A 15803-nucleotide genomic window follows, 5' to 3' on the forward strand; every position below is an offset into this window, starting at 1 on the left:
ACATTCACTGAGAACCAGTCACTTTCCTCTCTTCCTACACGTACACATGCCTTACATCCTCGATAAAAACTTTTCACTGCTTCTAACAACTTGCCTCCCACACCATATATTCTTAATACCTTCCACAGAGCATCTCTATCAACTCTATCATATGCCTTCTCCAGATCCATAAATGCTACATACAAATCCATTTGCTTTTCTAAGTATTTCTCACATACATTCTTCAAAGCAAACACCTGATCCACACATCCTCTACCCCTTCTGAAACCACACTGCTCTTCCCCAATCTGATGCTCTGTACATGCCTTCACCCTCTCAATCAATACCCTCCCATATAATTTACCAGGAATACTCAACAAACTTATACCTCTGTAATTTGAGCACTCACTCTTATCCCCTTTGCCTTTGTACAATGGCACTATGCACACATTCCGCCAATCCTCAGGCACCTCACCATGAGTCATACATACATTAAATGACCTTACCAACCAGTCAACAATACAGTCACCCCCTTTTTTAATAAATTCCACTGCAATACCATCCAAACCTGCTGCCTTGCTGGCTTTCATCTTCCGCAAAGCTTTTACTACCTCTTCTCTGTTTACCAAATCATTTTCCCTAACCCTCTCACTTTCCACACCACCTCGACCAAAACACCCTATATCTGCCACTCTTATCATCAAACACATTCAACAAACCTTCAAAATACTCACTCCATCTCCTTCTCACATCACCACTACTTGTTATCACCTCCCCATTTGCGCCCTTCACTGAAGTTCCCATTTGCTCCCTTGTCTTACGCATTTTATTTACCTCCTTCCAGAACATCTTTTTATTCTCCCTAAAATTTAATGATACTCTCTCACCCCAACTCTCATTTGCCCTTTTTTTCACCTCTTGCACCTTTCTCTTGACCTCCTGTCTCTTTCTTTTATACATCTCCCACTCAATTGCATTTTTTCCCAGCAAAAATCATCCAAATGCCTCTCTCTTCTCTTTCACTAATACTCTTACTTCTTCATCCCACCACTCACTACCCTTTCTAATCAACCCACCTCCCACTCTTCTCATGCCACAAGCATCTTTTGCGCAATCCATCACTGATTCCCTAAATACATCCCATTCCTCCCCCACTCCCCTTACTTCCATTGTTCTCACCTTTTTCCATTCTGTACTCAGTCTCTCCTGGTACTTCCTCACAAAAGTCTCCTTCCCAAGCTCACTTACTCTCACCACCCTCTTCACCCCAACATTCACTCTTCTTTTCTTATATCACCTAGTATTGCAATAAATAATCATTACAACAATCTGCTAAACAATTCATGCATCTTTGTCATTCATTTTTGTTATCTTTCAAGAGATCACTCTTTACTCAATTCTGTATCATACTTGGCTATTTGCTTTCAAATTGAAAATTTTTTTATTCCCTCTTTTTGTTGCCAGGCATATATTCTCTCCCTCTATTGTTTGAGACTATAATGCATCAGTTCTTGTCACCACATGGTAATTCATATGCTCCATTCCATTTACCTTAACTGCAAAATATTTCTGTATGCTAACTTTATTAGTGATCTTACAGCATATTTCTGTATGTTCTCTAACTTTACTGGTGACCATACAACACAGCAGTATTCAAGTTTACTTCTTTTACATACATCAAAAGTTTTCATTATTTGTCTCTTGTTGCAATACCATTCCACTCACTATCTGGCTGGAGAACAATCTTCTCATGCCTCATAGGAAAGACTACCCCTACAGGGATCCTTATCCCAGAGCCTGAAGTAAAACCTCATCCTCACATACCTGGCACACCGACAAGTTCCTCAATTTTTTCGATGTAACTGCGGGCATTCTGTGGAAGCTCCTCAAATGTACGACACTGAGCAGTATCTTGTAGCCATCCTGGTAGGGTGATGTACTCAACCTGGTAAAAAAACAAGCAGTTAATGAAAAAAAAATTGCTACACTTAAAGAAAGGGAAGAAACATTACATTACACAAATTCATAGTCAAAGCCCTTAATGCACTTAGTGAGAGGGTATACTATATTTCATATACCAAAATACCAACTACAAACGTTGTGAGGATCAGGTGCATGCAATCCTTAATCCTCTCACCATGTAATAAAATTCTACAGTCATTTCCTAAATTAGCTTTCCTTACCTCCTCAATTAGGTTTCCTTTTTGACCTGGTAAACATCAGTTTTCTAAGTTGCTGAAAAATGTATTCAAACCTTACATTTTCAAAGACAATCATATAGCAACAAAACTAATCACTTCAGAAGTATATTTCATCTACTTGTTTCACACTATCAATTGGTACACATTCTGCTGATGCTTCGGCACAAGCCGCCAAACAGTGTGCATGTTTCATCATTCATACTGACTACATTGAAAATTATTACAGATTATCATTACATTTAACAATAAACAGTTGAATGGTGTGAAAGACTTCTTTTGAGGAGCAAAAACTTTTGTAATATGTGTGTGTGGGGCTGGGCTGTGTGGTGTCATCATGGCTTTTTAACACATAAATGGATGGAATGATGAGAGATGAAAGCAAAACTGGGAAAAAAGGGTGTAGAGATGGAGCTTGGTGGTGAGGTATGGTGGCTAGAGACAAGCCTGTTTACTGATGATACTGTGTTGTTTGCTGGAGAGTGAAGAGGAGTTGCAGAGGGTTGTGAGAGTTTCATGATGCGAGTGTGTGTGTGTGTGTGTAGGTGATAGAAGGTAAATGTGAAAAAAAGGTAAGAAATTGTGTTTTGAAATGAAAATGAGTGAAAGTATAGATTTTGCAAAGCCCTACAGAGTGAGAGAAAAAGTGTACTAAACTGTACAACAGAACTGGTAGGATAAAGACCAGAAGAGGCGACAGACTTTACGTATTTGGAAGCAATCTTGGGTAAGTTTGGTGATATAGGAGGGATAAGGGAGAAAGCAATGACTAATTAATGATGTGAGTTATGGGCTTAAAAAGAAGTCTTTGTCAAGTGTATACATATCCATAGAAGGCGACTAAAGGGGATGGGAGTGGGGGGCTAGAAACCCTCCCTCCTTGTATTCTAATTTTCTAAAAGGGGAAACAGAAGGAGTCACGCGGGGAGTGCTCATCCTCCTCGAAGACTCAGATTGGGGTATCTAAATGTGTGTGGATGTAACCAAGATGAGAAAAAATGAGAGATAGGTAGTAAGTTTGAGGAAATGAACTTGGATGATTTGGCTCTGAGTTATACGAAGCTCAAGGGTAAAGGGGAAGAGTGGTTTGGGAATGTTTTGGGAGTAAAGTCAGGAGTTGGTGAGAGGACTAGAGCAAGGGAAGGAGTAGCACTACTGAAACAGAAGTGACAGAGTGTAAAACTGAAAGTGGATGGAGAGAGATGGGTGATTATTGGTCCATAAGCACCTGGGCATGAGAAGAAAGATCATGAGAGGCAATTGTTTTGGAAGCAGCTGAGTGAGTGTGTTAGTAGTTTTGATGCACGAGACTGGGTTATAGTGATGGGTGATATGAATGCAAAGGTGAGTAATATGGCAGTTGAGGGAATAATTGGTGTACATGGGGTGTTCAGTGTTGTAAATGGAAATGGTGAAGAACTTGTAGATTTGTGTGCTGAAAAAGGACTGGTGATTGGGAATACCTGGTTTAAAAGGAGAGATATACATAAGAATACGTATGTAAGTAGGAGAGATGGCCAGAGAGCATTATTGGATTACGTGTTAATTGATAGGCACACGAAAGAGACATTTGGATGTTAATGTGCTGAGAGGTGCAACTAGAGGGATGTCCAATCGTTATTTTGTGGAGGCAAAGGTGAAGATTTGTAGAGGTTTTCAGAAAAGATGAGAGAATGTTGGGGTGAAGAGAGTGATGAGAGAAAGTAAGCTTGGGAAGGAGAATTATGTAAGGAAGTACCAGGAGAGACTGAGTACAGAATGGAAAAAGGTGAGAGCAAAGGATGTAAGGGGAGTGGGGGAGGAATGGGATGTATTTAGGGAAGTAGTGATGGCTTGTGCAAAAGATGCTTGTGGCATGAGAAGCGTGGGAGGTGGGCAGATTAGAAAGGGTAGTAAGTGGTGGGATGAAGAAGTAATATTATTAGTGAAAGAGAAGAGAGAGGCATTTGGATGAGTTTTGCAGGGAAATAATGCAAATGAATGGGTGATGTATAAAAGAAAGAGGCAGGATGTCAAGAGAAAGGTGCGAGAGGTGAAAAAGAGGGCAAATGAGAGGTGGGGTGAGAGAGTATCATTAAATTTTAGGGAGAATAAAAAGATGTTTTGGAAGAAGGTAAATAAAGTGCGTAAGACAAGAGAACAAATGGGAACATCGGTGAAGGGGGCTAGTGGGGAGGTTATAACAAGTAGTGGTGATATGAGAAGATGGAGTGAGTATTTTGAAGGTTTGTTGAATGTGTTTGATGATAGAGTGGCAGGTATAGGGTGTTTTGATCGAGGTGGTGTGCGAAGTGAGAGGATTAGGGAGAATGATATGGCAAACAGAGAAGAGGTAGTAAAAGCTTTGCGGAAGATGAAAGCTGGCAAGGCAGTGGGTTTGGATGGTATTGCAGTGGAATTTATCAAAAAAGGGGGTGACTGTGTTGCTGACTGATTGGTAAGGACATTTAATGTGTGTATGACTCATGGTGAGGTGCCTGAGGATTGGCGGAATGCATGCATAGTGCCACTGAACAAAGGCAAAGGGGATAAAGGTGAGTGCTCAAATTACAGAGGTACAAGTTTGTTGAGTATTCCTGGGAAATTTTATGGGAGAGTATTGATTGAGAGGGTGAAGGCATGTACAGAGCATCAGATTGGGGAAGAGCAGTGTGGTTTCAGAAGTAGGAGAGGATGTGTGGATCAGGTGTTTGCTTTGAAGAATGTATGTGAGAAATACTTAGAAAAGTAAATGGATTTGTATGTAGCATTTATGGATTTGGAGAAGGCATATGATAGAGTTGATAGAGATGCTCTGTTATAGGTATTAAGAATATATGGTGTGGGAGGCAAGTTGTTAGAAGCAGTGAAAAGTTTTTATTGAGGATGCAAGGCATGTATACGTGTAGGAAGAGAGGAAAGTGATTGGTTCTCAGTGAAAGTCGGTTTGCGGCAGGGATGCGTAATGTCTCCATGGTTGTTTAATTTGTTTATGGATGGGGTTGTTAGGGAGGTGAATGCAAGAGTTTTGGAGAGAGGGGCAAGTATGCACTCTGTTGTGGATGAGAGAGCTTGGGAAGTGAGTCAGTTGTTGTTCACTGGTGATACAGCGTTAGTGGCTGATTCAGGTGAAAAACTGCAGAAGCTGGTGACTACGTTTGGTAAAGTGTGTGAAAGAAGAAAGCTGAGAGTAAATGTGAATAAGAGCAAGGTTATTAGGCACAGTAGGTACAGTCAATTGGGAGGTAAGTTTGAATGGAGAAAAACTGGAGGAAGTGAAGTGTTTTAGATATCTGGGAATGGATTTGGCAGAAGATGGAACCATGGAAGTGGAAGTGAGTCTTAGGTTGGGGGAGGGGGCAAAAGTTCTGGGAGTGTTGAAGAATGTGTGGAAGTTGAGCACATTATCTCGGAAGGCAAAAATGGGTATGTTTGAAGGAATAGTGGTTCCAACAATGCTATATGGTTGCGAGGAGTGGGCTATTGATAGAGTTGTGTGGAGGAGGGTGGATGTGTTGGAAATGAGATGTTAGAGGACAATATGTGGTGTGAGGTGGTTTGAACAGGTAAGTAATGAAAGGGTAAGAGAGATGTATGGTAATGAAAAGTGTGTGGTTAAGAGAGCAGAAGAGGGTGGTTTGAAATGGTTTGGTCACATGGAGAGAATGAGAGAGGAAAGATTGACAAAAAGGATATATGTGTTAGAGGTGGAGGGAACGAGGAGAAGTGGGAGACCAAATTGGAGGTGGAAAGAAGGAGTGAAAAAGATTTTGAGGAATTGGGGCCTGAACATGCAGGAGGGTGACAGGCATGCAAGGAATAGAGAGAATTGGAACGATGTGGTATACCGGGGTCAATGTGCTGTCATGGATTGAACCAGGGTATGTGAAGCATCTAGGGTAAACCATGGAGAGTTTTGTGGGGCCTGGATGTGGAAAGGGAGCTGTGATTTCGGCGCATTATACATCACAGCTACAGACTGAGTGTGAACGAATGTGGCCTTTGTTGTCTTTTCCTAGTGCTACCTCGCGTGCATGCAGGGGAGGGCCTTGTCATTTCATGTGTGGCGGGGTGGCGATGGGAATGAATAAAGACAGCAAGTATGAATTATGTACATGTGTATATATGTATATGTCTGTGTATGTACATATATGTATATGATGAAATGTATAGATATGTATATGTGCGTGTGGGGACGTGTATGTGTATACATGTGTATGTGGGTGGGTTGGGCCATTCTTTCGTCTGTTTCCTTGCACTACCTAGCTAAGCAGGAGACAGCAACAAAGTAAAATAAAAAAAATTAAATATCTAAAGAACTGCTCTCAGCCACTCTAATTGGTAAATCATTCTATATATTAACAGTCTTGTTGAAGAAAAAATACTTTGCCTCATTCAAAGTAAAACATTTGTCAACAAGTTTTTGTTCATTACTATGAACGAAATCAGATGAACGAAGTCTTAAGCAACCTGAAAGATTAAAATTATCAAAGCCTTTGATAATTTTGATTACTTTTATTAGATCATTTTTTAACCTATTTCAAGTTAAATTGATTCAAGTCCTTTAATCTGCTTTTGTAAGATCTGTTATTCAATCTGTGAATTATCTTTATAGCTCTCCTTTCTGTCAATGCCTTTTTTAAAGTAGGGTGATGAAAAATGAACACAAAATTCAAGATGTGGGCAAACCAATAAATTGTAAAGAGTAAGGATGATTCTGAAGGCCCTAGCTATGAATCCAACACTTATGTTTGCTCTTCTCACTGCTTCTGTGCACTGCTTACTTGGTTTTAGGTCATTAGTAATTTTGCCCAAGTAATCTTCATTTACCTTTTGAAGTTCAACAGAATTCATGCTGTACCTTGCCTTTTTGTTTCAATCACTGTTATGTAAAACTTGCACCTAACATAATCCATTTGCCACCTATAAGCCCAGTCCATGAACTTGCCCATATCAGTTTGAAGCTATAGATGTTTAAGTTTGATTGTAGACTTACCTCCCAGCTTTGCATCATCAGTGAATTTTGATATCCTGCAATGCAGCCCATTATCAATTTCATTAATATATATGGATGAAAGAACTGGTCCCAAGAAGACTGATCCTTGAGGCACTCCACTTGTTATGACTAACCATTCCAAGACTTGACTCTTAATCACAACTCTTATTTATGGCCAGTCAACTAGTTTCCTATCCAATGAAGCACAACCCATCATTGCCATCTGACAATTCTTATAGTAACCGTTGAAGCCCAGCCTTATCAAAAGCTTTTTGAAAATCTAGACAGATTATATCAAATGTTTTACTTTCATCATATTTTTGATCATGAAATAAATGAAACAGATTTGTCAGACAAACTATTTTGTCGAAAACTATGCTGAGAATCATTTATTAAGTGGTGGTCCTCCTAATGGCTTACAATTCTATCTTGAATGATGGTTTCCATAAGTTTTCTAACTACTAACATTAAGCTAACAGGATGATAATTTCTGGGCAGTGACTGATTACCATTTTTGACATTATTGTTACATTAGAAACTTCCATTCATCTGGAACTTTCCCATTGCAAGTGACTTACTGAAAAGGGCAGTCAAGGGCTTAACTAAAATTTCTTCTTTCATTGTTCCTGGCGCTACCGTTTTATCTATTTTCATTCCAAAGATTGCTGAAAGTATGTCTTTGGCTTATATATTAGTCTGATGAAGAATATTCCTTTCTCTTGTTAATGAAAATGGTTTCAAGACATGGGTTGTGTCTTCGATCGTAAATACAGATGTATAAAAGTCTTAACATTACTGCATGGATTCACTGTCTTTAATCAGGTGACAATGTTTTGTAATTAATAGACACATTGACTAAGTAATGACTCTCGTGCTTCTAACATAATTCTAAAACTTCTTAGGGTTTCATTTGCTATTTTCAGCAGTATACCCTCCATACTAACATCATTTTGTCATATAACTCTCTTACTTTTTCTATGCATATTTACATAAGTTTCTGTATCATATTCATTTCTGGATTCTCTGACTTACGTGCTACTTTCTTAGACAACAGGCACTTTTCTATTTCATCATTCCACCACCTTAGCTTTGATTTAGATTTTCTATTTCATCACTCCACCACCTTGGCATGTATGTTCTGTCTTCTGCTTTGAAGGCTTTACTGAAGCTTTTCCAAGCAATGTTCATTTCATTTTCATTGACCATTCCATCAAGGTTTGCCTGTCAGGAGCAATGTGAAGATCATTCAAATTTGAATGTTTTAAATAGGGCATTTTTTTTAATAACTTGTGTGCTGACCAACATTACATGTGGTGTTAAAAGCAACTTAAGTAGTTCATAAGTGATCACTTGTACCAAGCTTTTCTTCAACTTCAACATTATTAATGAGATCCTCATTTATAGTTAGAACTAAATCAAACATATTCTCATTACGAGTAGGTTTTTTGACTAAATGGATTGGAGCACTATCAAGCTAATTTAGGTAGTGTCCATGCCCAGAGCTACTGGAAAGGTTTTCTCCCCATTTAGATACCAGTATGTTAAAATCTCCTACTATGACAGAATCTTGCCTATTACAAATTTCTGCTAACTGTGTGGGGGGCCTATAAACTTGTCTTACTGTTATTTTCTTAGTTTATCTTTAATTTCTAAAAATATGAAATGACTTTCTCAATGACTCCATTATCAGTGAGGCACAGCATTCCTTTATTCAAAGGAAGTGTGATAATCTCTCCTCTTCATCAACTGATATGTAATTTTGGTCTTTAGCTAAGGGCATCGCTAACAGCTTCTGTCACTCTACACTTATTTCACTTTTCTTTTCTTTTGTTACTATAGCCATCTCTTCCTTAGACAAAGTAACTCTCTTTGACTCTCGTTTCTCCTCTAACTCTACCCTGGATGACCAACATTCTTTCACCTCTGATGTTCATATTTGTAAACCTAAGTCTATCCCTGTAATCTCTTTTAGAACTGTCTGAAAAACACTTTTCTTTCTAGACCTTATGGCATCCAACCCCATGTAATGAAAGAGAATACCTCCTAACCTGCACCAGTGCTTGCTCAATTGATCCCTTTCATTTAAAAATCAGAACTTTTCCTTCTTCTTGGAAGCTTGTGTTGGTACATCCTATTCCTAAAAAGGGTGAATGTTCTAGCCCCTCTAACTATAGTTCTATTGCTCTGACATTTGTTCTAGTCCCTCTAACTATAGTTCTGTTGCTCTGACATTCAATATTTCCTCCTGAACTCCCATATCCTCAGGCATCTTGTATTTCACAGTCTTTGCTTCGTTCATCAGCAAGGCTTCTGTCAAGCAAGATCCATTGGTCATATCTTCCTATCTTAAAAATGTTCAGTCATTTCCCCTGCAAGGATTTTTAGGAATCCTATGTAGCTGCTCTTGATATATTTCAAAGCTTTTGTAAGGGTGTGGCAACAGTGTCTCATTACTAAGCTCCTGTTTTGGCTTCCCTCCATCATGTTCCTCCCTCATATCTTGATTCCTCTCTGGCCAATCTACCTACATGGTTGTTGATGGCTGAGCCTCTTTCCCCTTCTCCATGAACAATGGTGTCCCTCAAGAATCTGTCCTGACTGCAACACTTTCTTTTCATCGAAGATTTCATTTCTTCTACAAATAGCAAATGAACTTATACGATGACAATTCAACATTGGATTCTTCCAAGGCTTTCAATTCTGCTCCTTTTCTCACTTGATCTCCATCTCGTCCCAACACAACTTCCTCAATAAGTTCTGTCTTGGACAGGATTTTTCAAAGGTGTACATGAAATCTGGTTGTTTAATGCCTCCAGGACCCAGTTTCTACCCATCTCTCTATTGAAAATTCCTCTCAACTCTCCTCTCTTCTTTAATGGTTGTTTTAATCCTCTTAATAAATCAATGAATATACTTAGTATTACTGTTACATCCACACTATCTTGAACATACCTGGTATTACTGTAACATTCAAACTATCTTGGAAACTCCACATTAAAGAAATAGCTAATCTACCTTTAAGAAGCAGGGTGTCCTGTTCAGATGTCAGAATATCTTTTCTTCAAAAGACTGATCCATTCTTTTATGAAGTACTGCTCTAACATCCTAGGTGGTTTTAGCTCTGCATCATTACTTGACATAGTGAAAAGCAGCCCAACTTATCAACTCTCCCAGCATAACTTGAAAACTTGAATGCCCTATGCTGCAATGTTTGTTTACTTTCCCTCTTCTATTTCTATTACTGTGATTTTTGCTCCCTAAAGCTGGCTGCTTGTGCGCCCCCATCATTAGCTAGACCACACAATACTTGGAAAGCTGTTATATCACATGATTACCGTGTAGATATAAGCAACTAAAGGGTGGGCCATTTGCATAAATGTTTCTTTCCCTGCACCTCAAAGCTCTAGATTTCTCTATCTTCTCATGTCTTTCCAAATAACTAAAACCTGGCAATTTTCTTAAGAAAGGTTTTACACTCCCTACAAAATTCATAAGTACTTTCCCATGTCTCTTCCCTTTCCTTTTCATTAACATCTTTATATTTCAATTAAGGCTCAGCCTAATGTGGACTTTTCTCCATGACTGAAGCCTCCAACAGAAAAAAAGAAAAAATGGAAATGAATAAAACAGCAGGCCCAGACAAGTTTTATCCAAGGGCACTGAAAGGCGCTAGAAATGTGATAGTGAAACCCCATGCTGCTCTTTTCAAAATGACACTCATCATGAAAAATGCTCCAGAGGAATGCAAATTTGCCAATGTATACAATATATTGTATACAATACTGGATGTGGAAAGGGAGCTGTGGTTACGGTGCATTACACATGACAGCTAGAGAATGAGTGTGAAGGAATGTGTCCTTTGTTGTCTATTCCTAGGGGGGGGTGCTATTTCATGTGTGGCAGGTTGGCGACGGAATAGATGAAGGCAGCAAGTATGAATATGTACATGTGCATACATGTATATGTCTGTGTATGTATATATATGTATAAGTTGAAATGCATGGGTATGTATATGTGCATATGGGGGCATTTATGTAAGTACATGTGTATGTGGGTGGGTTGGGCCATTCTTTCGTCTGTTTCCTTGCACTACCTTGCTAATGCGGGAGACGGCAATTAAGTATAATAAAATAAATAAAATAAATAAAAAAAGGCAATAAGTAACTTCCCAGATTTCGTTTTTTTATCATCCAGTTAGCTTAAGTACGATATGTAGCTGGTAAACTAATGGAAGCCATCATTTAGAATAAAACTGTAAAACACTTAGAGGACCACCACTTTAGAAGCAGTTCTCAGCACGCTTTTACGAAATTGTTTTTATCTGAAAAATCTACTTAATTTCTTTTATGAAATAATCAACATGCAAGATGAAAGTAAAGCAGATGATGACACCTATTGAGATTTTCAAAATGAATTTGATAAAATTCCACATCAAAGGTTACTAACAAAAGTTTAGTCACTCGGTACAGAGGGGGATATACTTCAATGGTTAGGAAACTAGCTGACTGGTTGTAAACAAAGAGTAATGATTAATGAGCAAGCCTCTAAACTGTTAGATGTAACAAGTGGTGTGCCACAGGGATCAGTCTTGGGACCAGTTCTCTTTCTCATATATATTAATAATATTGATAATAGGCTATATAGTAAGATACCTAAATTTGCAGACAACATTTAGTTGATGAATAAATCTACAACAGAAACTGAATGTCTAAAGCTTTAAACTGATGTAGACAAGCTGATGAACTGGGCCAATAGGTGAAAAATGAATATCAATGTTAGTAAGTGCATAGTTTTACATGTGGAAAAGGACTTGGTTGGAATAATATATGGTGTCCTAAGTATAAGTAAACAGTACACAGAAGTAAAGAAAAAAAAGTTTTGGATTCATAGGTAGGGTAGGCATTTAAATTTCTTTTTCTTTCATGCATGATAACCATTTCCTGCATAAACAAGGAAGCACCAGGAACAGATTCAAAGTAAGGCCACATCCACTCACATCCATTCTCTAACTGTTGTGTGTAATGCACCAAAACCACAGCTCTCAATCCACATCCAAGCCCCACAGACCTTTCCATGGTTTACCCTTAATGCTTCACATGTCCTGGTTCAGTTCAGTAACAGCACATTGACCCCTGTATACCATACTTTTCCAATTTACTCTATCCTGCACATGCTTTTCACCTTCCTCTATGTTCAGGCTCTGATTGCTCAAAATTTTTTTCACTCCATCCTTCCCTCTCCAATCTGATCTCCCCTGTGTGACACATATATCCTTTTTGTCAACCTTTCCTCACTCATTCTCTCCACATGCCCAAACCATTTTAGCAGACTCTATTCAGCTCTCTCAAGATCACTCTTTTCACCACCACAGCTCTCTCATACCCTTCCATAACTTACTTGATCAAACCATCTTACACTTGCACCACATATAGTCCTCAAACATTTCATTTCCAACACATCCTCCTCCTCTACACAGTCTTATCTATAGCCTAGCACCCATTCTTGCCATCCCACATAATGACCTCTTTTACCACACATTTTTCAGTTCTTCAAGAAACATTGCCCCCTTAACCACCCTAAGACCCACTTTCACTTCCATAATTCCATTCGCTGCCATATCCACTTCCAGGTATCTAAAACATTTCCTCCAATTTTTCTCCATTCAAACTCACATCACCCCTAACTAGTCCTTCAATTCTGCTAAACCTAATAACTTTGCTTTTATTCACATTCTCTCTCAACTTCCTACTTTCACATACACCCTTCCAAACACGTGTCAACGACTGCAGTTTTACATTCGAATCTGCCATCAGTGCTACATCAACAACAAACAACTACTGACTCACTTCCCAAGCCCCTCACCCCCTACATACTGTATACTTGCCCCTTTCTCCAAGATTACAATATTTTCCCCCTTACCACCCTAACCATAAACAAAATAAATAACCATCATGACATTACACAACCCTGCTGCAACCCAACCTTCACCTGGAACCATTCACCCTCCTCTATTCCTACTCATACAAATACATTACACCCATGAAAAAACTTACTGCTTCCAGCAGCTTTCCTCCCACATCATACATTCTTCAGATCTTCCACAATGCATCTCCCAACATAAGCTTTTTCCAAACCCACATACACATGTATATACATACGCGTCTACACATGCAAATATACATACCTATACATCTCAACGTATACATATATATATACACACACACAGACATATACATATCTACACATGTATGTAATTCATAAAGTCTGCATTTATTCATTCCCATCGGTACCCCGCCACATATGAAATGACAAGCCCCTCCCCCTGCATGCACGTGAGGTAGCACTAGGAAAAGACAACAAAGGCCACATTCATTCACACTCAATCTCTAGCTGTCATGTATAATGCACCGAAACCACAGCTCCCTTTCCTCATCCACACCCCACAGAACTTTCCATGGTTTACCCCAGACGCTTCACATGCCCTGGTTCAATTCACTGACAACACGTCGACCCAGTATACCACATCGTTCCAATTCACTCTATTCCCTGCACGCCTTTCCCCTTCCTGCATGTTCAGGCCCTGATCACTCAAAATCTTTTCACTCCATCTTTCCACCTCCAATTTGGTCTCCCACTTCTCCTCATTCCCTCCACCTCTGACACATATATCCTCTTGGTCAATCTTTCCTCACTCATTCTCGCCATGTGACCAAACCATTTCAAAACACCCTCTTCTGCTCTCTCAACCACAATCTTTTTATTACCACACATCTCTCTTATCCTATTATTACCTACTTGATCAAACCACCTCACCCCACATATTGTCCTCAAACATCTCATTTCCAGCACATCCACCCTCCTCCACACAACCCTATCTATAGCCCACGCCTCGCAACCATACATTATTGTTGGAACCACTATTTCTTCAAACATACCCATTTTTGCTTTCCGAGATAATGTTCTCAACTTCCACACATTCTTCAACGCTCCCAGAACTTTTGCCCCCTCCCCCACCCTATGATTCACATCTGCTTACATGGTTCCATCCGCTGCCAAATCCACTCCCAGATATCTAAAACACTTCACTTCCTCCAGTTTTTCTCCGTTCAAACTTACGTCCCAATTGACTTGTCCCTCAACCCTACTGTACCTAATAACCTTGCTCTTATTCCCATCTACTCTCAGCTTTCTTCTTTCATACACTTTACCAAACGTAGTCACCAGCTTCTGCAGTTTCTCACATGAATCAGCCACCAGTGCTGTATCATCAGCGAACAACAACTGACTCACTTCCCAAGCTCTCTCATCCACAATAGACTGCATACTTGCCCCCTTTCCAAAATACTTGCATTCATCTCCCTAACAACCCCATCCATAAACAAATTAAACAACCATGGAGACATCACACATCCCTGCCGCAAACCAACATTCACTGAGAACCAATCACTTTCCTCTCTTCCTACATGTACATATGCCTTACATCCTCGGTAAAAACTTTTCATTGCTTCTAACAACTTGCCTCCCACACCATATATTCTTAATACCTTCCATAGAGCATCTCTATCAACTCTATCATATGCCTTCTCCTGATCCATAAATGCTAGAGTTTAATTTCTTACACTATCACATGCTCCCACCACTCCTGTTTCAGGAGTAGTGCTACTCCTTCCCTTGCTCTCATCCTCTCAATAACCCCTGACTTTACTCCCAGACATTCCCAAACCACTCTTCCCCTCTACCCTTGAGCTTCATTTCACTCAGAGCCAAAACATCCAGGTTCCTTTCCTCAAACATACTAACTATCTCTCCTTTTTTCTCATCTTGGTTACATCCACACACATTTAGACACCCCAATCTGAGCCTTTGAGAAGAATGAACACTCCCCAGGTGACTCCTTCTTCTGTTTCCCCATATAGAAGTATAGAAATTTGAAATACAAGGAGGGGAGTGTTTCTAGGCGCCAGCTCCAGTCCCCTTTAGTCGCCTTCTACGACACATGAGGAATGCGTGGGAAGTATTCTTTCTCCCCTATCTCCAGGGTTATAGTGATGGGTGATTTGAATGCAAAGTTGAGTAATGTGGCAGTTGAGGGAATAATTGGTGTACATGGGGTGTTCAGTGTTATAAATGGAAATGGTGAAGAGCTTGTAGATTTATGTGCTGAAAAAGGACTGGTGATTGGGAATACCTGGCTTAAAAAGGAAGAAATACATAAGTATAAGAATGTAAGTAGGAGAGATGGTCAGAGAGCGTTATTGGATTATGTATTAATTGATAGGCAAGCGAAAGAGAGACTTTTGGATGTTAATGTGCTGAGAGGTGCAACTGGAGGGATGTCTGCTCATTATCTTGTAGAGGCGAAGGTGAAGATTTGTAGAGGTTTTCAGAAAAGAAGAGAGAATGAAGAGACTGGTGAGAGTAAGTGAGCTGGGAAGGAGTCTTGTGTGAGGAAGTACCAGGAGAGACTGAGTACAGAATGGAAAAAGGTGAAAACAAAGGACATAGTGCCATTGTAAAAAGGCAAAGGGGATAAAAGTGAGTGCTCAAATTACTGAGGTATAAGTTTGTTGAGTATTCCTGGGAAATTATATGGGAGGGTATTGATTGAGAGGGTGAAGGCATGTACAGAGCATCAGATTGGGAAATCGCAG

General features: G+C 39.5%; 1 protein-coding gene across 1 annotated transcript in view; it reads right to left on the minus strand.

Moving 5' to 3' along the window:
- Window positions 1-15803, minus strand: part of Adss (adenylosuccinate synthetase) — a 418041-nt gene that overhangs the window by 75017 nt on the left and 327221 nt on the right. Inside the window, exon 9 of the mRNA XM_071672269.1 lies at window positions 1804-1924. Within this exon, the coding sequence (XP_071528370.1) occupies window positions 1804-1924 (121 nt within the window). The remainder of the gene's footprint in view (window positions 1-1803; window positions 1925-15803) is intronic.

Source organism: Panulirus ornatus, chromosome 17, assembly GCF_036320965.1.
Source record: "Panulirus ornatus isolate Po-2019 chromosome 17, ASM3632096v1, whole genome shotgun sequence".
Classification (NCBI taxonomy): Eukaryota; Metazoa; Arthropoda; class Malacostraca; order Decapoda; family Palinuridae; genus Panulirus; species Panulirus ornatus.